Here is a 21,810-nt window from a genome sequence, read left to right on the forward strand (position 1 = left end):
TGAGAAATAATAAAGTGCTCAAGTGATGAAAGTGAATAATTGCATTATGACTAGTCTGGTTATTACACAAGACAAGAATGAGAAAGTGTGTGGTTCAGCCATCACAGTGTCAGGTAGCCTGATGTCATGTGGGAAAAAGCTCCTGCATATAGAACTGAGTGCAGAGCATCTTCATTGTTTTAAACATCATTAGCTATTACTGATGTAGAATAAATGTAAATCTTGCTAGGCACTGAGCTGTGAGTTCACAACTGTTATGTTGTGATTATTGAAAAACTCTCATGCAGCTTATTTCCTAAAAGAATTAAGTGTATGGCAAAAATATTTTTCGTATTCTTTGTACCAGTCTCATCTAAATTAATTTTATTTTCCTTTCATTATCCCTTTGTATTTCTCAGCACCTTTTTATTGAGTATAAACATATATTCTGGTCATTATGATATGTGTACAATAATATTGCCTATTTATTAGATGGTGCAGTGGTGGCTCAAGTGGATAAGTGGCTCTGGGTTGTTGATCGGTTTTCAAGCCCCAGCACTGCAAGCTGCCACTGTTGGGCCCTCGAGCAAGGTTCTTAACCTTCCCTTCAGGGGCGCTGTATCATAGCTGCTCCTGCAGTCCGACCCCAACCTGTTCATTTGGGATATGCGAAGAAAAGAATTCCAGTATTCTAATGTTTGTGGCATTAATTAAGGCTTCCATGCCCCCATTTTATTCATTCATTTATACACCAGCAGAACTCATTGTGCCTATTTATGTACATGTTACTTTCTAGGTTTTTTTTTTTTTTCATTTTTGAGTTGTTGAAGTTTGGATTAAATCCACTCGAGTGGCCAGTAAAAAGAAATCTATTAAATAAAAAATGACTAGCTGGTTTAACACCACCCCTGCTCTAAAGATTACTTGTATTCCTAGTTTCCCTGAAGTACACAGACCATGGCAGGAATCCTTATTTGTTGTGTTGAATATATTTTTAGCAGTGTTTCAACTCATAACATTCTCACCGCATTTCATCTGATTGTGTGAAATGTGTAATGAAATGTGATCTGAGTTTTATAACAGATTCTTGGAGAACCAACATTGGAGACGACAGCCGTCTGGTGCTCCACTGCTGTTACGCAACACACTGTGAGTCATCCCATCACTGCCTCTCTCGGTGCATGGGCAAAAATCCAACAATACGGCACAATTTCCTTAAATGAACATCCTACTGCTGAGAGAAGCTGAATGAAAGAGGAGGCACTGTGTTGAACAGAGTTCGTGCGTCAGTCTGCTGCAGGAGGATTACACTGGGTTAAACACCAGAGATGAAGCTTGAACACAATAAGGCAAAAGCACACACAACTTTCCAAATTCAGGTTTTTTTTTTTACAGGAGTATACACTCAGATATCCAAAAAGTTACACCATAATCAAATAATAATTAACGGGTCAGCAGCACAGCATATAAATTCAGACGGTCTGTAGAGCATGGTGCATGGTGCAAAAAAAAACATCCAGTGAGTATATAATAATATTAACAAAAACATAAATTAATAGTATTAATTAATTAAGTATTAATAGTATTAATTAATAACTGTTAATAGTAATAACAACAACAACAATAATAACAACAACAACAACAACAACAATAATAATAATAACAACAATAATAATAATTATTATTATTGTTGTTATTATTATTATTATTATTATTATTATTATTATTATTATTATACTAATAATTGTATTATATATATACGCTGTATATTATTATTATTATTATTATTATTATTGTTGTTGTTATTATTAGTTGTAGTAATACTAGTAGTAATAGTAGTAGTAGTAGTGGTTGTGGTATTTGATGATGACTTAAAATGAAGCCCATTAATTTGTCCCATATTCTTTCAGTGTTTTTTTAAGCACGCTTCCACACTGCTTTCACTAGCCAGCCCATTTAATTTACGTCACGAGCACCTCAACCAATCAGAGTTGGAGATTTGTCTACAGCACTCTGCTGGCCAGCGTACAGTCAGCGAGCGCGTGCGCCAGTACTGAGGCAGCAGGCAGCTTCATTCACAAAGTGAACCTGAGGCGTTTATATCACTCTACAACGGGCCAACAAAGACGCATATTTCCTCAGAACCGGGCCGAAACGGATCGTGTTATCACACCTCAGCTTTGTGGTAAATATGTAAACGTGGTCTAATTTCCTTTTTCTTGTAAACAGCAAAAAAAAGTTGCATAACATAACGTGCACTGCGCATGCGCGGAAACCTAATTGTAAAAATGTGAGCTAAATTCACGCTTTTATTTAGATTTTATTATGATGTAGACATGACAGTTGGGTGCCCTGATGGGTCGAAGTGTTTTTGGTGTGTTTTTGTGAGTTTGTGACCGAGTTGTCGGTTTGTGACCGATGTGTTTTCCTTACATACAGCCGGTCATTTACATAACTGTGTCAGTGCATCACAGGTCAACATGAGAGAGAGAAAGAGTTATTTACTGTTTATTGTTAGTTTCTATATCAGTCGAATTATTTCAACCTGCTATTTTTTACAAGGTAAACTGATTAGCCGGATTAATCAGGTTAATATTCTTAAAATGAGAAGTGAAACAGGAATGTTGGGTTGTTATGAAACACACCTTCATCTGCTGCACTTCCTCATTTCAGCCACTAGGGGGGTGTTTACATAAAGTCATATAACAATGTGATCCTGATTTACTTCACATTTTATTAGAATTTACAGCTGAGAACATGATGGATCGATTCATTGATTAGTTATGTGATTAATCGTGTGTGGAACTGCTCACGATATGGGAAATTAAACAAACAAACAAAAAGACAAAATACAGATAAACATATTTCTATAAGCATCTTTTATAATAATTTGTAGACTTAACTAGATCATAAATACATCATTTCAACATTTTAAAATATTTCTGTATGTGTTCATTTTAAATTAAATGTATTGTTGGTCCATTTTCCTCTCTGACCTACTTAATATTTATATTTATTTTGCTTAGGAGTTGCCTTATAACACAAGTCTAAAATGCTCATGTGATAGTGTTTTGGTTCTCTCACAATGCATAAGTAATATTGATTATATATTTAAGCTGTAATCTGTAGCATTTTGTGATTTATATATAAGCACATTGCTTTACCTGCTGTGTATCAGGGTTATGTGTGTTGTATAATTGTATAATTATCTCGTAACAATTTTATGTAATTAGAAAAAAAAACTGTCTTGTTTTATATAAGCTCGTATATAAGAATTTATATAAGTGTTTGACCAGCAGAGGGCGATGTGCAGGATGTTGACTGGCAGCTCAGGTGTATCATCAGAGGCTCTGACATACAAGTTAGAGAAGAAAGGGGCGGAGCCTCGACTGATTCATCAGCTGATTAAAGCTCTCATTAAAAATTAACGACTTCAACACTGCAATCTGTTGTGTGTGTGAACGGAGTATGGCCTTGGTAATAATCTCAGACTGAACATGAGTGTCTGAGTTTGGTTCAGAAACACCTGCACAGGAGTGAAGTGTTGGAAATGACAGTATCATGTAGGTTTGGGTTGATAATCAATTTATGATACATTGCGATATTTAGGCCGTACATTCTCTCTCTCTCTCTCTCTCTCTCTTCCAGGTCATTTCTCACTTTATCAACTGTGTTTCTACGTCGATGCCATGTGTCAGGTCAGATAATTGGTTTCTGACCTCCTCAATGTCCGGTGAGTCTGAGCTGAAGTCTTACCTGTTGGGCGGCGGGTCTGAAGAGGAGGAGGAGAGTGGGTCTCCCTGTGGCACCATGTCTCACCTGCACAGTATGGGCAGAGCCTCTGATGGAAGTGACAGTGGAAATGACCCTCCTGGTTCTCTGCATTCCCATCCACCACTTCATGAGGATATGGAAATGGGCGGGAACGGCTCGAGCGGAAGCGGCACGGAATCCCATGGCAACGAGTCACATGGCAACGAGTCCCACGGCAATGAGTCCGTAGGAAGTTCTAGTGGTAACAGCAAAGACTCTGCTCTGTTAGAATCATCTGGCAGCAACAAGAGGTAAGAGAATAATAATAATAATAAAAAAAAAGTTTCAGAACTCTAAAAGTAACATTAATAAGACAATATCCTCAATAAGTCTGCGCAGTGTAACCTTCAGGGACTTTATCATTTTAATGGCAGCTTGCATCATCTTTTTATGCTGTATCTTATGTTTATGTTTTTTTTTTTTAGTTTTTCTTTATGTATATTCCATAATGTATACTTCAGTTTTTTATTTTAATTAATTATTTAATTGAATTTTATTTAATTTCATCTTATTTCATTCATTTATTTTGTATTATTTATTTTACTTAGGAATTGAACAATGCTCAATTACTCAATTAAATTATTTTCCATTATTTCAGTAAAAAAAACAAAAAACAAAAACGTAATCCTGTTAGATCTAATGTAGATCTGTTCATTCTACAACATGGAGAGGAATCCTGTTGTGTGTGTGAGAGAGCGAGAGAGATAGTAGTAAGTTTTTTTTTTTGTTGCATTAATTACAATTCCATTCGTTTACCTATTTCTCTCTCTTTGTCAGTTCGAACTCTCAGAGTTCGTCTCCACCAAGTAGCTCAAACGCCTACAGCCTGGTGAGCTCAGAGCAGGACCATCCTTCCACCAGTGGCTGCAGGTATATTTACACACACATTCACACACTCGCAAACCTTTGAAAAGCCTCTACACAGGACAGAAACATTAGGCAGATGGATACAGTTGGAGAAACAAAATCAAACGTGTGTGTTTGTGTGTTTATCCGAGCAGCAGCGAGCAGTCAGCAAAGGCCAAGACTCAGAAGGAGCTTTTTAAAACCCTGAAGAAGTTGAAACTCCACCTGCCTACTGAGAAACGAAGCAAAGGTCGAGCAAGCACGTTACACACACTCCGTTACGCGCTGCACTGTGTCAAGCAGGTCAAAGGTGTGTTTAAATATTTTAGCGTCCTGTGTGAGTGTGTGTCTTTGAGGTTGTGGTTGCGTATAAGAATTCAGTTTTTGTGAGCATATAAATGTCTGTATGTGGTGATAACTCTTCTCTCCATCTCTGCAGCTAATGAGGAATATTATCAGATGCTGATGATAAACGACAGCCAGCCACCCGGTCTGGACGTTTCCTCGTACACTATCGACGAGCTTAACAGCATCACATCTGAATACACACTCAAGAACACAGTAAGCACACATACACACACAAGAGTGTACACACACACACACTAAGCTCTATGTACAGGCTATTGTTATTTTAGGGTCTGCGCTCTGATTCACAGCTGGAATATTAATTTTGAGCAAAATATAACCTCAGTTATACACAGCTATGGGTTATTCAGTCTCTGAGCGTGTGTGTGTGTGTGTGTGTGCGTGTCCTTGTAGGATATCTTTGCTGTAGCTGTGTCCCTGATCACGGGGAAGATCGTATATATATCTGATCAGGCAGCTGCGATCCTGCATTGCAGCAAGGACGAGTTTAAAGACAGGAAGTTTGTGGAGTTTCTGACACCGCAGGACGTGAGCGTATTCTACAGCTTCACCACTCCGTACAGGCTGCCCTCATGGAGCATGTGCACCGGGGCGGGTGAGCGCACACACACACACACACACACACACACACACACACACACACACACACTAGCCTCTCTGTCACTCATTCCCAAACCCCTTCTTTGTGTCTACCTCTCTGTCCTCTCATTATAAACTCTCACTCTCCGTGTCTTTTTCTTTCAGAGTCATCAGCTACAGATTTTGTTCAGGAGAAATCTTTCTTCTGCAGAATCAGGTGAGACATTTTGTTTTTTCTCTCCCTATTGCAACCTGAATGAAAATCTGCTTAACTTAACGGGTGTAATTATATCTCCTATTTGTTTGGGTTATTGATTAGTTGTTGTTTAACTTCTTAACATGTGCTAAAGCTTTCAAAGTGTTACCTTAAGTGTTCCTACAAACCGATGACTGGTGGTGATCACAAAATGTAGTGCCTCAAGTAGTAAGTGTGTGTGTGTGTGTGTGTGTGTGTGTGTGTGTGTGTGTGTGTGTGTAGTGGTGGGAAGGAGAAGGAGGGGGATCTTCAGTATTACCCTTTCAGAATGACACCGTATCTGATGAAGGTTCAGGACCCTGAATTGTCAGAGGAGCATTTCTGCTGCCTCATACTGGCTGAGAGAGTACACTCTGGATATGAGGGTACGTGCGTGCACACACACACACACACACGCACACACACAGTTGAAGCATTAGAGTTTGAAAAATTTATATTTCACTGGAGTTGATTTTGATGTGTGTGTTTGTGTGTGTGTGTGTGTGTGTAGCACCTAGAATCCCACCAGATAAAAGGATCTTCACTACAACTCACACATCCAACTGTGTGTTCCAGGATGTTGATGAGAGGTGTGTGATGCTTTTTTTTTTTTTTATAACAGATACATTTAATGTATATATGAGATACATTGTGTCTGTATGTCTGTGTGTAATGTCCTCTGTGTGTGTGTGTTATAGGGCAGTGCCTCTGTTGGGGTATCTTCCACAGGACCTGATTGGGACCCCAATTCTTCTCCACCTTCATCCTGAAGACAGACCACTGATGCTGGCTGTGCATCGCAAGAGTGAGAACAAAATTATGGATTTATGCTTCAGCACTTACACACACACACACACACACACACACACACACACACACACACACAGAGTACAAAAAAAGGAAGTACAAAATATACAAAACACAGGGACACAACCTTGACTGGGTGTACCTGTGTGTTTTGTGTGTGTGTGTAGTTCTGCAGTACACGGGTCAGCCATTCGATCACTCCTCCATCCGCTTCTGCACACGGAACGGCGAGTATGTTACCATAGATACCAGCTGGTCTAGTTTTGTGAACCCCTGGAGTCGCAAAGTGTCATTTGTCATCGGACGCCACAAAGTGCGCATGTGAGTCTGAAACAAACACACTTACACTTACACAAACCTTGTGTGTGTGAATGAAATGTCTGTACCAGTACGGTTAGTGTTCTGACTGAAAGTACACAACTACACACACTCTAATCTCCTCAGGATATTATCAGGTTTGCTGTAAAAGATGGTCCATTGTTTAATCACTTTGTGCTTGTGTGTGTTACAGGGGTCCAGTGAACGAGGATGTGTTTTCAGCTCCTGCTTACACAGAGGGGAAAATGATGGACTCTGACATCCAAGAAATCTCAGAGCAGATCCATAAAATCCTGCAGCAGGTACACACAGATACACAGATACAGACCCACTTATACCATCCTTAAAACAGTTTCTGATAAGGTGTGTGTGTGTGTGTGTCTTTGTAGCCTGTACATTGTATGGGCTCCAGTGGTTATGGTAGTCATGGTAGCAACGGTTCTCATGACCAGCTGACCACATCCAGTGAAAGCAACAGCAATGGCAACATTGTAGCATGCAACAGCAACTCCGGCCATGAGGAGAGGAACAAGAGCAAACCGGTGAGATCCGTGATGAACGTATATACACACACACACCCAGATATCAGTGACCTGAGACGTCTCAGGAAAGTGCTACTGTCTGTGATTAGGAAGAAGACTGAAGTGCATCATAGTCATAAATTTATGAATTATTTCCTTAGCCAGTATGTGCACATGCTGAGTGTGTGCGTGTGTGTTTGTTTTTTATGTACAGAGGTCATTCCAGGAGATCTGTAAAGGTGTTCAGATGCTAAAGACACAGGATCAGCAGGCCTCCACTTCTAAAGCTGACCAGAAGAAAGGCACAGAAAGTGAGTGTGTATGTGTTTGTGGAAATGTTTGAATTGTAGAAAATGTAAATGGAATCTGTGTAAAACCTCACAATGTGTGTATGTGTAATTGTGTGTGTAATTGTGTGTGTGTAATTGTGTGTCTCCAGCCGGCTTAAAGTATCCAGGAGCGAAGCAGAAAGACTCTGCCCCAGTGGTAAGAGGTGGTACTGCAGCAGTAGAGGAGCTCAGGGACCAAACTTTATACTCCTACCAGCAAATCAGCTGTCTGGATAGTGTGATCAGGTGTGTGTGGTGTTATCACTGGAATTGCTTCATATTCTCTTAGTTTTTGTTCAGTAATTTCACACAAAACAGCACAAATCTCGTCTGGTCATAACCATGCAATGTAATGTGTGTTGGTGATGCAGATATTTGGAGAGCTGCAGTACATCCGTTACACCGAAGAGAAAGTACCAGTTCTCCTCTAACACGACCTCCTCCAACTCAGACGAGGAGAAGAAAGGATGTGACATGGCGATGCCCAGTCCGCAAGGTAACCCAGTAGTCACATTTAAATATTCAATCACAACTGAAGCAAAATGTTGTCACTTTTTTCTACCTTTTTTTTTGTTAAAATTACAAAGCAACCTTAAGGGTATATAAAAAATTATATATAAAATTTTTATAAAATTTTATAATTTCTATTTATCTATCTATCGATCTATCTATCTGTTGTAGTTTATAAATATTTCTGGTATTTGTTTCAAAGATCCTTTGAAGACCAATAAGGAGTCAGACGTAGTGGGAGGGGCTTTAGCTCCTTTGGCCTTGCCCATGAAAGCAGAGAGTGTTGTATCCATCACGTCTCAGTGTTCTTACAGCAGCACTATCGTACACGTGGGGGACAAGAAACCACAGCCGGAGTCAGGTATATACACACACACACACACACACACTGCTAATAAAGCAATTGAGTCGGACACATTTATGTAATTTAATGGTGATATTACAACATGAATATTTTTGATTGCAGAGATCATTGAGGATGTTGCTGAGAGCCCCACCCCTCCTGTGCCAGTAAATGTTATTACTCCACCCACAGCCGAGCAGGGAGCCTATAGGAAACTGGGCCTGACCAAACAGGTGCTGGCGGCTCACACGCAAAAGGAGGAACAGGCGTTCCTGATTCGCTGCAGAGACCTCAGTCACACATCGCTGCAGAAACCCTGTTCAGACCTCCTGGAGAGAGACGGGGAACATGCTATTGATGGTGAGGTCACATCACCATGCGACACATACCACGATGGATAGAGTGCTAGATTATATAGACATGGGAATCAAAAAGGAATTATGTTTGTCACATAAAGGATTTCTACTATTATAATGGATTCATATTGCATAGGATATATATAGTGATTGAGTCATGTAGCATGGAATAGAAGGGAGTCAAGTTACAAAGGAGTCAATTGAACAATGAGTCACATGGAAAAGAGTCATATAAACCTTACAGGGTTCTGTTTATCGTCCTACAGCCAAATTGTAACATCCTTTTAACATTTTATTTGTGTGTCTTTTATCTGTCTCAGGTCCATCTGTAACTCGCCTGGCCAAACCCGGCACATGTGGAGCAGAACCGACCACAAAAAAGAGCAGCCGAACAAGAAAGTCAAAGAAACCTAGGATAAAAAAACCTGACTCATCAGACAGCGCTGTCTCTCAGCGCAGACTTCGTCCTCCTCTTCAGGGTCTGAACCAGACGTCATGGTCGCCATCAGAGGCGTCGCAGTCTGCGTTTTCAGTGCCATACCCTACCATGGTTCCCGGTTACAGTTTTTACCCCACAACACTGCCCCATGCTGGTGACCGTGCTTCAGATGCCCCAAATACCGAGGCTCCGCCCAGTGCTCCCCAGTTTCCAGCCCCAATGGTCACACCACTAGTGGCATTTGTTTTACCCAATTATATGTTCCCTCAGCTTAGCATGGCACGCCCACCTTTCTATCCAGAGCAGCAGCCGGTTGTCAATGTTCAGCCCATGCAGCCGAACTACAACAACCAAACTCATTTACAACCTCAACAAACACAACCAAACTACACGACCCAGCAGCCTCAACAATCTTACACTCTCCAGCAACCGTTTACACCACAACATGTTTACGTGACCCAGAATCCCTTTCAACCCCAAGCTCCATTCACCTCCCCACAGCCGTTCCAGATGCAGTTTGTTCCACAGACACCACTCCCATACCAGATGACCTCTGACTCCAGGCTTCCTGTTCCTGAATCAGCTGAGGTTCCTTCCTCGTCTCCTCTGTCTCGTTCTCCGCCGCTGTTTGCCTCTCACTGCAGCTCTCCATTACAGCTTGATCTCCTGCAGCTGGAGGACAAAGCGGACTCGCACAGCACTGCTCCACCCTCAGGATCCCGGGGGAACTGCAGCTCAGCGCAGGAGAAAAGCAACACTGCCACTGACATGCCACAGGTCAGAGAAGGGTTAGGCTAAATTAGCTAACAAGCAAGTTTTCTGTGTGTGTTTCTGGAAATCATTTTGCATGTTGTGTGAGAGACGATTATCGTGTTATTCTGCATTGTTGTAGCCATGTTGTGTCGAAGACGGAGTTCCGAGTGATGCCCTCTCGTCATCCAGTGAGCTGATGGATCTGCTGATGCAGGAGGACTCGGGTTCAGCCACATCCACATCCACAGGCTCCGCCTCTAACGGCTGTAACACCTCCAACAGTGGCACAGGTGAGTGTGCCATAACTCCCACTAAACAAGTTACATTGTTCTGTTTTAGAAACAACACATTACCCACAATCCTTCTGTTTTCACCTCTACAGGGAGCAGCAAATATTTTGGCAGTGTGGATTCTTCTGAGCATGAGCACAAGGTAAAAAGGAAGGAAGATGGACAAAACTTCAAATATGTCCTTCAGGATCCTCTCTGGCTGCTCATGGCCAACACGGATGAGAAAATCATGATGACGTATCAGATACCATCACGGTGAGTGACATCCGTCTCAGCTTGCGTCGAAGCTTGCACATCCATCAGTTGATGTTGTGCATGTAAATGTGTCTACATGTCTGTTCATGTGTCTATGTATGTCTACGTGTGTATAGGGACATGGACAAGGTTTTACGGGAGGATCGAGAGCGTTTGCGGCAGCTGCAGAAGAATCAGCCCCGTCTCACCTCAGATCAGAGACGGGAGCTCATAGAACAGCACCCATGGATGAGACGAGGAGGTTTACCTAAAGCCATCAATGTCAAGGTGCGTGTGTGTGTGTGTGTGTCTAAGTGTACTATAGAATTGTACGAATACAGATAATAAAGTTAGTAATAGTGTATAATAATACTGCCAAGAGAAAGGTGTGTCCCAGTAGATTGGATGTGGCCTCCACCTGTCTGTCTCAGTAGAGGAAGTGTGATATTCATGTGATTTAATAATGTGATTAATAAAGATGGATATCGTGTGTGTGTGTGTGTGTGTGTGTGTGTGTGTGTGTGTGTGTGTGTGTGTGTAGGATTGTCTGTACTGCGAGAATGACGCCAGTACTCTGTTAGAAGAGGAAATGCCTGAAATGGATCTTGGCATTCTGGGAGGAGACGTGGTGCCAGAAGAAAGCATGTCACACATACAGGAAGAGGAGGAGCATCCCGTCTCAGACTGTGTTTCCTAGCAACTCCCAAACGTAACACGAGTTTGCTTTCAGAGAATAGGATCTTCTGTGTCACACCACACACACACACACACACACACACACTACATACACACAAACATTACACTGCCCAGACTTCTTTTTATGCCAAATAACCTCAGTATACCTTTTAAGTGTGTGTGTGTGTGTGTGTGTGTGTGTGTGTGTGTGTGTGTGTGTGTGTGTGTGTGTGTGTGTGTGTGTGTGTGTGTGTGTGTGTGTGTTGAGCTTTCAGATCAGTTCATTAACATTAATACACTGTGATATGAGGAATGATCATGAGATTTGTTAGAACAGGTGTGACATAAAAATAGAATTAAAATGTGCAATGTAAAATGTTTAATTTAATTAATTAAATGTATAAAAAGTTTGAATAAAAGTAGTGCAGACTGTCTAAACTATAAGCTGTGTTTATTATTCATACCACAAAATGTCCACATTTACACACAGGACCAAAAGATACTTGCTGTTTTTAAAACAAATCTATGATGAATAAATGCTGTTTTTTGCGAGGTTTAGGTTTTTTATTTTATGTTTCTGTTTTAGATTTTAGTCATGTTTATTTTTACGTATACCTCTGGTACTTTTGATATATATCTGTGTTTATTGTTACTTTTAGTTGGAGTCTTAGATGTTTATTTATCTAAACTCTGTGCTGCTATTCGTTACTCTGCTGTGTCTAAAGCAACACTGTTAATGAAGCTGACGAACACATCTGTTACTTCCTGTGTGTGAGGGTTTTGTGGTGTAAAAGATGAATAAAAAATGCAGCATGACCTCTGCACTGCTTTATTCAAGTCACATGACTTGATTGTTTATAGTTTATTTGACGAGAACAACGATCAGAACCTCTTTACACTGTGAAGGTTTCTCTTTGTTTCTTACTTGAGTTAAAAATAAGATTTTTTTAAGAGTACAGTAATATATGTAGCTGTAGTTTTAGTTGAAATTAAAAAGGTGCGTAGACGCAAAACCTGTGAAGTTCAGAAGGCATGTCCTTGCAGGGCCTGTGTGAGTATTTGTGTAGCCTACATACTCTGTACACACTGAGTGATAAACACACTCCAGTACTGACTCTAAACATAGAGACAATCAGAATCGGTCAATCAGCTTCCAGCTCTAAAGGAAGCATTGACTGTGTTCAGCTCTGTTTCAGTGCTGCTTCTAAACTTGAATACTTCCTCTAACATCTCAAGACCTAAAGCTTCCTACCCTGAATCTCATTACCTTTTGATAACGGCATTTATTTCTCTTATACCACAGCAACTTATCAACAATTTTTTATTTATTAAGATCTCGGCACACTCTTCAACTACATCATCAATTCTGTTACAGCATTTTAAACACTCATTCTCTCAGCAGTCTATCTCTACGAGTTAATAAGACAAAACTAATTAGAAAAAATGGATGTTTGGTTGTGGCATAAATGGACCAACTCTCTCTCTCTCTCTCTCTCTCTCTCTCTCTCTCTCTCTCTCTCTCTCTCTCTCTCTCTCTCTATGATTATTTTATTTCTCTGTACTTGGTAGTGAAACAGAGATGCCTGATGTTACACACTTTATTTTCACTCCTGATTTCTGATGTTATTTGTTTTATACAACGGATATTAAACCTGCAATGTAAACCTGAAAATCTGTCTCTGTCTCTGTGTCAGGGTTTATTTATTATTATAATCTTACAGTAATGCCAATCACACCACAGACTGCAACTTCACAGTTCAGAGAAAATTTGTTCATATTTTGTCTATGCTATTTAAAAAGAAAAAAAGCACCATTATTTTTCTCATAATAAATATTTTCTGGACTGCTTAAGACAAATCTTGTTAGATTTAGACTCACCGAGTGGGCGTGGTTTCATTAGTAACGTAAAATGTAAAAGGTGTCGTTATGCCGAGTAACCACTAGGAGGCGGAAAAGTTTACACCTTCTTTGGAACCTTGATCATAAAAAACATAAGAAATAGCATTCAGCAGTTTAATAAAAGATAATTGTGACTTTATATCTGAGAATTGCGACTTTATATAACAGAATTCTGACTTTCCCTTGCAATTCTTAAATGTTTCCTCAGCAATGCGCCATATAATTCATCATTCTGACGTTATTCCTCCCAGTTACTCATTTTGATCTCAAAATTTTGACTGTATGGTTATGGATAACATTGTAGGGTCAAATTTTCATTGTGTTTTCACAAATAGAGAGATCTTGATTTTATTGGAGGAGTCACACAGCATAAAGCTAAGCCTCCGGACTCTTAAAAGAACGTTACAGAGAAATTGGTTGCAAAAAACCAGATGAAGCAGAAGTGCCATGTTTTATAAACCAACAGCTTCAATCTTAATGACGTCAACTTAGCTATCGGTGGATGCATCAGAAATGTTGGATATCTGGGATTATTACAGACAGAGAATCTCTCTACAAATTAATGAGACTTTTAGATGGACAAAGTGTGGATCTTTGGTTTGTGAGGTTGTCCAGGTCGACATGTATATAACAGTCCTGGGCCACACTTTGTCCATCTAAAAGTCTCATTAATTGTCATATATGCCACTTCTGCATCATTATCAGGAAATATGTCTGGCCATTTTGAATTTGCATTCACTAACACCAGGAACATTTTGTCAAGGAATGGTCTCACATATTCAAATTTGAGCTTGTTGCCAGGGACTGGTGGGAAATTCCCACACATGCAATGGTGCTATTTGTGGCTTTGTCTTATCTTCTGGCCAAACTGTTCATTTTAACAACACCTAAATGTCCTTCATGTGTGGCAGAAGTACCCTGACACTTAGCTTGGGTGGCACAATCACTCGGGTACCCCACATGACACATCCTAGTGTTACCGAAAGCTGGTCACAAAGGTTTGAGTAATCAGGAAGCTGTAGATCATCTTTAACTGGCCAGCCCTTCATGGTCAGATCACATACCTTGGCCAATACAGGATCTCGATTTGTCTCCTTTTGAATTTGAGCACTCATAACAGGCAGAGGCCCTTTGGAGCAACCTTCTCTCCTGTGTAGATCTTAAGCATTTCAGAATTGCATCTCAATTTGACATAATGGTCTTTGTAACCTTTGAATAAGATTATTGACATCGCTGATCAAGTTCCATTTTCCATTTTTCTCCTTCAGTCATAGGAGAAACCCAAACACTTTTGACATATGTCTCTTTAAGAGAATGCAGCTCTATGTACGAGAAGCCTGCCATATCAGAGTCTGGCTCATTGAGATCATTTATCTTTGCATTTCTTTTTGCAAATGACCTTCTATTTTTCTCAGTCACATTGTCTGCACACCTTTTCTCTAAACCAGCATTCAGCAGGAACATGAGACTTTTTACCACATCTGAAACATAGAAATTTTGTCACTTTGCTTTGTAGCAAATTTGTTTACGTGACATTCAGCCGACACCTTTCTTTGTCATTCCAGCACGAATAATCCAGGGCTTTGGATTTAAATGCATTTGCAGGACATTTCTTTAAATATTTCTCTGCTGTTTTTACTGGTGTAGTTAAACTTCACAAGAGGTTTTTACCCCTTTAAATTCAAGAGAACGGCCACTGTTTTCTTGTTCCAGATGTCATTGGCTAAACAATACTGTTCAACTCTCTCTACATACGTTGCCCAGTCTTCCACAGTGCTGACAATAGGATCCATTTGTCTGACACATCCAGACATATTTAAACATCCTTAGTTTCAGCTAATTGACAAATTTCTCCTTTAAACAACTACGATGCAGTAAACTCACAGGTCGTTAGGCCTACGTGTGCCTCCTCCATCTGTAGCAGCTCTTTTGACGTAGGCAAGACACAGATGACTCCTGTCTCTGTAGTTTGCTTCATGACGGGTCCTTTCAAATCTCGTCACCAATTCTGTTATGTTTTGCACTTTCACAACAGTAAGAAAGACATTAAGGTCGGAGATCGTCTTGAGCACATTTTTTAAAATAAAAATAGGTATTTTGCACTTTTATTATCACACATTATTCAGATTCAGAGCCAAACACTGTCACATGCTCATAAAAAAAGACTCAAAACCAAGAATTACCACAAAAGTGCGTTCTCAATCACACAACTATTAATTTCATATAAATATAAGTATACATGTGATTTATATGTTATACATTATACACTCTAACACACAAATAATGTGTATAATTTAGTTATATAAAGATCTCCTTTGTACAAATTCAATATTCTAGTCAATATTCAGTTCAGAATGTTAAAAAAGTGTTTACACACTGGCTGTAAATATAGATATTTGAGAGCTGTATGTGAGAAACTACATGCTGCTAAATCAGACAAGAGATTTTGTCTCTCTGATGCAGTCTTTTCTGTTTGTTTTTCCCCACTGATGCAAATCCAAAGTATGATTTTTTTATCCCTTCGGAACCCTTTACATATTATTTCCTGCTCAACAATTTCCTCATTTTTGTTTATTTTAGCAAAGTCTGGTGCCTTAATGTACAATAAAAAAAATATATATAAAAATATTAAGTTTATATTAAAAAATATAATATATATAGTATATTGTTTCTAAATATAATTTCTAAATAATACAGTCGTGTGCCAAAGTTTAGGAACCCCTGTCAATTTCCATGATTTTCATTTATAAATATTCGGGTGTTTGGATCAGCAATTTCATTTTGATCTATCAAATAACTGAAGGACAAAGTAATATGAAGTAGTGAAATGAGGTTTATTGGATTAACATAAAAATGTGCAGTATGCATCAAAACAAAATTAGAAAGGAGCATAAATTTGGACACTCTTGCAATTTTATTTGAATACCTGTAACTACTTAGCACTGATTAATGTCAGAGTTGTCTGAGTCAGGCTCATTCAGTTAATTTATCTTTACATTTCTTTTTGCAAATGAACTTCTCTTTTTCTCAGTCACAATGTCTGCACTCCTTATCTCTAAACCAGAATTGTGATACACACGTGATACACAAAAACATTAAAAAAAATCACATGGCACAAGACAAACCTGCCAGAATGTCCCCCTAGTGTCCAGGAAAACACAACAGCATTTGACACAGTCAGCCTCAAGTCTCTCTTGACCAACCCTTAGGAGTTTTGGTGGATCAGCATGGGAATGGATTTATTCCTGGAAGGTTGCTTATATCAGGTGACATGGAGGAGAGCAACAACTTCACGCAAACTATCCACTGGTGTCCCACAGGGCTCAGAACTTGGTCCTCTCCTTTTCTCCCTCTATACTCACTCTCTTGGTAAAGTTACACTCTTACCACAGCTATGATAACACTTATTTTCTCCTTCTCTTCCTCAGATAGCATGGCTTCTGCTCAGATATCAGCAAATCTGTTGGACATATCATTGTGGATGATGGCTCATCAGCTGAAACTCAATCCCAGCAAAACTAAACTGTTGGTCATCTCAAATAAAAGGAATGTTTCTCAGACATTTTATTCTTAAACCATTCCATGATATAAGTCATGACAGACAACCCTGAATTCGGCAGATATCAAAGCTTAGATCTTAGAGCTTTACTACATTACAGTCTGTTTCTGAAAAGCTGTTGCAGATCCATGGAAAATATTCAGGATTACATAAAATGGATTTGATTTTTAATATATAATATTGTTAAGAACGCACAATATGAATATATAAAGAAGAAAAAAGGAAAAAGAAATTAGTAATCAGAATCAATATAAAGGAAACTGTTTCATCCAGCATTTTTTATTTTATAGATTTGAACATACATTGGAATTGAGCTCTCTGTTGATAAACACATCTTATGGTGGAAAGATTGTGTTTTTAAAGAAGAATGTTAGCTCTATATGTACAGGGCTTATTAGTACCGATTGCAGTAATCACCTTTCATGTAAAGTGTGTAATCCTGAACAGTCTACTATACTTTTATTATTATTATTATACATTTAACAAGAGACACTGGGATAGATTTGAAGCAAGTGAGAAGAAAGTAAGACACTACAGTGGGCGGTGCTCTAATTCATCATTCATATAATTCATTTGACTTTGAATATTCTGTGTTTATGTAAAACCTTCTTTCTAAAGGTTATGCAGGGGGAGAGCTGGTTGGGGATTAGGGAATGGGAAATGGGAAAAACAGAACAGAATAATAGATTGTAATGTTTCCAGGAAGCTATGGTTCACCTTTCTTAGCATCTCTTAGTTTCAGTAATTAGCTTTAAATCTATTCTGGTGTTCTATGGTTGGTATGTATTGCATGTTATTATTATTTATGAAATGATTGAGTTTATGATGTTCTGTTATTTACCCTGAATTAAACAATAATGTTCAGCTGGAAATCTCAAATTTGTAGTTGACCAGTGACACAAAGTCTGTTTAATATAATGTGTATATAACATATAGAGAATAACAGAGTTATAAAAAGGAACAACTGGAGATTTTATCACTCTGATGCAGACTTTTCTGTTTGTTTTTCCTACTGATGCAAATCCAAATTATGATTTTTTTATTCTGGTAAATCATTTGCATATGATTTCCTGCTTAACACTTTCCTCATTTTTGTTAATCTTAGGAATAATAATAATAATAATAATAATAATAATAATAATAATAATAATAATAATCACTCACTCACTCACTCACTCTCTACGGCTTATACGAATAATAATAATTAGGAAATATAATTTCTAAATAATAGAAATTATATTTCTGTTACTTTTCTTTGCTTTTCTTTTCCAACAGTCCAAATAAAATAAAGGATTATAGTTTATCACATAGATTTATGTATAATTTCTGGTGAAACAAATTGAATTAAATTATTTGGGGTAAATGCTGTTTAAAAGACTTCTGTATGGAGTATGTACAGGGTTTGGGATTGTTCTTGTTTTTCCTTTGACCAATTTACATGCCAGCATCACGTGATCATGTAGACGTAAAAAGACTGCAGCACTTTACCTGGGTCTGTTTAACTCATCTCATATCTCTGAATTACACACTGCCCTTTTCATTTCACACAAACACACAGCAAGCTGCTCTCTGACAAAAAGAACTTCTTCTGGGTGAAGAGCATTTTATTATTATTATTATTATTATTATTATTATTATTATTATTATTATTATTATTATTATTATTATTATTATTATTATTATTATTAGTGGTAGTAGTAGTAGTAGTTGTTGTAGTAGTATTTTTTTTTTTTTTTAGCTGATGCTGAGGTGTAAAAGCACAGAGCATCACCATGGAAACAGTGTCAGTCGTGCTCTTCCTGCTATCAGGTAAAAAATATAATAAATACGTTTAACAGCTTTAACCTTCATGTGATGAGTTTAAATTGTTATTATTTATAAACATGACTTTTTGGATCCTCCAGATGTTACTGCTGTTAAAGATTATAACATGAATAACACGCTCCATAATAATCACTTTTATTTTAACTGTTTCTGCTTAAATTAACATGATGGAATAAACAAATATAGTTTTAGTTATCTTTCTCCAATCCTAAAGGTTATGTTTATTCACAATTCTACAAGAGCACAGAAGTGTTATTTACACAATGTTTTATATAATGTAATTGCAGTTTAGAGAAAAATGTGTCATTAAATTGTGGTAAGAATCAGAGAAATTTGGTACAAACAACATGTATAAATCATATAACAGCATTAAAGCAGTTCTTTCTCAAATGTCAGTTATGAAAGTCAGTTAAAATCTAGATTTTTGTTATTAAATTCGCTGAATGAGAATATTAAGTGAGTGTCTTCTCTATATTACATACAGAGCTTTTAAATCTGACAGTAAAATGATTAAAATAGATTATTTAACTTAAAAGTCTCAATAGGTTTTAATTAATCAAATGATTTCTATATTCCTGATTTATATATTCATGATATTTCTTTGTTGTTATTTTATTTCATCATGATTGTGTAATTGAGCAAGACGCAAATCCAGAATTTGTTCTTCTGGATCTGCAAACAGTCTCTCAGTCTGAACGGAAAATAAAACAGAGCCATTCATCCACATCACATTTCAGCCCTTTTATCTCTGTCCTGCTACATTAACAGGAGAAATTTCTTCCCCAGCTTTTACTCCTCCAGTCCAGAGTCAACTCACTTCTCTCCATTTCATTCCGAGTGACATGAATCAGACTGACGCTCGGGAAGCTTGCAGAGAAAAATACACCGACCTCGTCACTGTGTACTCTGATGAAGACAACAATAAACTGTGCAACCCAGGGATACCGGCCTATATCGGACTGTATCGCAGTAATTTTAGTGAGAAATGGTCTAATGGTGATAATGTAACATACAGAAATATGACAGGGGATTGTGGGACATCGAGCGTCTGCGCTGTTATGAAGGCTGATGGTACATGGGAAAGTCTTCAGTGCACATTAGCAAGATATTTCATGTGCTATGAACAAGGTAACTTCTGACATAATATGCATGTGTTATTGTTTCGGTGTATTGTATATTGTACATTCTCTAGTTTTAATTTTATGTTTAATATAATGTGTTGTCTTTGTCTTTGCATACAAATAAGAGGTCAGATTTTGAAAGATTTGTTTGTTTGTTTGTTTGTTTGTTTGTTTGTTTGTTTGTTTGTTTTTACCTGACAAAAGCTTCCTCACAGACTCGTAATTATCATCTAATCCTTGAGACTAAGACCTGGTATGAAGCTCAGCGTTACTGTAGACAGAGATACACTGACCTGGTCAGCATCAGAGATCAGCAGCACAATGAAGAGGTGAGGATTAAAGGGTTAAACAGCAGCACACCCTTCTGGATCGGCCTACTGTGTGATGACTGGCAGTGGATTGATGGAGGAATCTCTGCCTATAGAAACTGGGATTGGCAGCACGGTGAACCTCATCCATCACCATACAACTGTGTAGTACATGATAGATGGGGATGGGGATGGAAATGGGGATGGAAATGGGGATGGGGATGTGGCTGGCAATGGTACTCAGTCCCGTGCAATTATACTTCCTCTGCTTTCTGCTACTACAGTAAGTGTCGACTTCTCTAACAGTAATATAATCTCAGCAATCTTCTGTATGATGACTAGAACACAGCTGGTGTGAGTCTCTGTCTCTATCACTCTTCCACAGCTTCTACATCTCCAGTCCACAGTCACCTCACTTCATTTCATTTCGTTCCGGATCACATGATTCAGACTGAGGCTCGGAAAGCTTGCAGAGAAAAATACACCGACCTCGTCACTGTGTACTCTGATGAAGACAACACTGAAATGGCTGAACTGATGATGAAGGCTGGTATTTACGATGCCTGGATCGGACTCTATCGCAGTCACTTCAGTGAGAAATGGTCTAATGGTGATAATGTAACATACAGAAATCTGACAGGGGATTGTGGGACATCGAGCTACTGTGCTATTATGAAGCCTGGTGGTTCATGGGAAAGTCTTAAGTGCACAGTGACAAGATATTTCATGTGCTATGAACAAGGTAACTTCTGACAAAATATGCATATGTTATTGTATCTGTATATTGTATATTGTACATTCTCTAGTTTTAATTTTATGTTTAATATAATGTGTTGTCTTTGGCTTTGCATACAATAAGAGGACAGATTTTAAAAGATTTGTTTGTTTGTTTGTTTGTTTGTTTTTACCTCACAGAAGCTTCCTCACAGACTCATAATTATCATCTTATCCTTGAGAATAAGACCTGGTATGAAGCTCAGCGTTACTGTAGACAGAGATACACTGACCTGGTCAGTATCAGAGATCAGCAGCACAATGAAGAGGTGAGGATTAAAGGGTTAAACAGCAGCACACCCTTCTGGATCGGCCTGCTGTGTGATGACTGGCAGTGGATTGATGGAGGAATCTCTGCCTACAGAAACTGGGGTTGGCAGAGCGGTGAACCTCATTCGTCACCATACAACTGTGTAGTACATGATAGATGGGGATGGGGATGGTACACAGTCCAGTGCGATTATACTTTCTCTGCTTTGTGCTACTCCAGTAAGTGTCAACTTCTTGAACAGTAAAATTATCTCAGCAATCTTCTGTATGATGACTAGATCACAGCTGGTGTGAGTCTCTGTCTCTGATATCACTCTAAACAATCCTCCTCCTTTTGGTGTTTTGTGTCTCTATCAGGTTACATCCATGTGAGTGAAGAGGCTTTGAGCTGGGAGAAAGCGCTGGATTACTGTGATAAAGGGAACAGAGCTGGAATTCTGATCATCGATTCTCAAGCTGAACAGGAACAGTTAGAGTCTGAGCTCATGAGGAGACGTGTCCCTCAAGGGTCTCTGTGGGTGGGGCTTGGACCAAACCGTCTCTCTGAGCTGAAGGTGTCGTCTGTTCCGCTGACCTGCGAGGACATACAGAGACAGAGTGAAGCTGACACACACACTGCAGAAGCAGCACCAGATTATGTGATGGACTCCACTGAACTTCGA

The 21,810-nt window shown here is 38.8% G+C and overlaps 2 protein-coding genes across 3 annotated transcripts in view; both read left to right on the forward strand.

The window, feature by feature from the left end:
* Positions 1-1,849: 1,849 nt before the first annotated feature.
* Positions 1,850-13,066, forward strand: LOC113640397 (period circadian protein homolog 2-like). 2 transcript variants are annotated; one of them, XM_047806684.1, is made up of 23 exons: positions 1,850-2,164; positions 3,628-4,043; positions 4,570-4,662; positions 4,794-4,948; positions 5,078-5,199; positions 5,398-5,599; positions 5,749-5,800; positions 6,062-6,204; positions 6,330-6,408; positions 6,517-6,623; positions 6,793-6,946; positions 7,137-7,245; positions 7,333-7,485; positions 7,679-7,775; positions 7,904-8,039; positions 8,165-8,289; positions 8,506-8,664; positions 8,770-9,006; positions 9,323-10,218; positions 10,334-10,484; positions 10,577-10,739; positions 10,856-11,006; positions 11,260-13,066. In XM_047806684.1, exons 2-23 carry the CDS (start codon positions 3,664-3,666, stop codon positions 11,413-11,415), a joined length of 4,020 nt encoding a protein of 1,339 aa, XP_047662640.1. In that variant the 5' UTR covers positions 1,850-2,164; positions 3,628-3,663; the 3' UTR covers positions 11,416-13,066. The 2 variants fall into 2 exon arrangements, with proteins under 2 accessions (XP_047662640.1, XP_047662641.1); XM_047806685.1 differs by lacking the exon at positions 1,850-2,164 and adding an exon at positions 3,410-3,542.
* Positions 13,067-20,391: 7,325 nt separating this feature from the next.
* Positions 20,392-21,810, forward strand: part of LOC113640435 (secretory phospholipase A2 receptor-like) — a 1,747-nt gene continuing 328 nt past the window's right edge. Inside the window, exons 1-3 of the mRNA XM_027142912.2 lie at positions 20,392-20,846; positions 21,020-21,367; positions 21,506-21,810. The exon at positions 21,506-21,810 is cut by the window's right edge and continues 328 nt beyond it. Coding sequence (XP_026998713.2) covers positions 20,546-20,846; positions 21,020-21,367; positions 21,506-21,810 — 954 coding nt within the window. The 5' untranslated portion in view covers positions 20,392-20,545. The remainder of the gene's footprint in view (positions 20,847-21,019; positions 21,368-21,505) is intronic.

This window comes from Tachysurus fulvidraco, chromosome 22, assembly GCF_022655615.1.
Source record: "Tachysurus fulvidraco isolate hzauxx_2018 chromosome 22, HZAU_PFXX_2.0, whole genome shotgun sequence".
Lineage (NCBI taxonomy): Eukaryota > Metazoa > Chordata > Actinopteri > Siluriformes > Bagridae > Tachysurus > Tachysurus fulvidraco.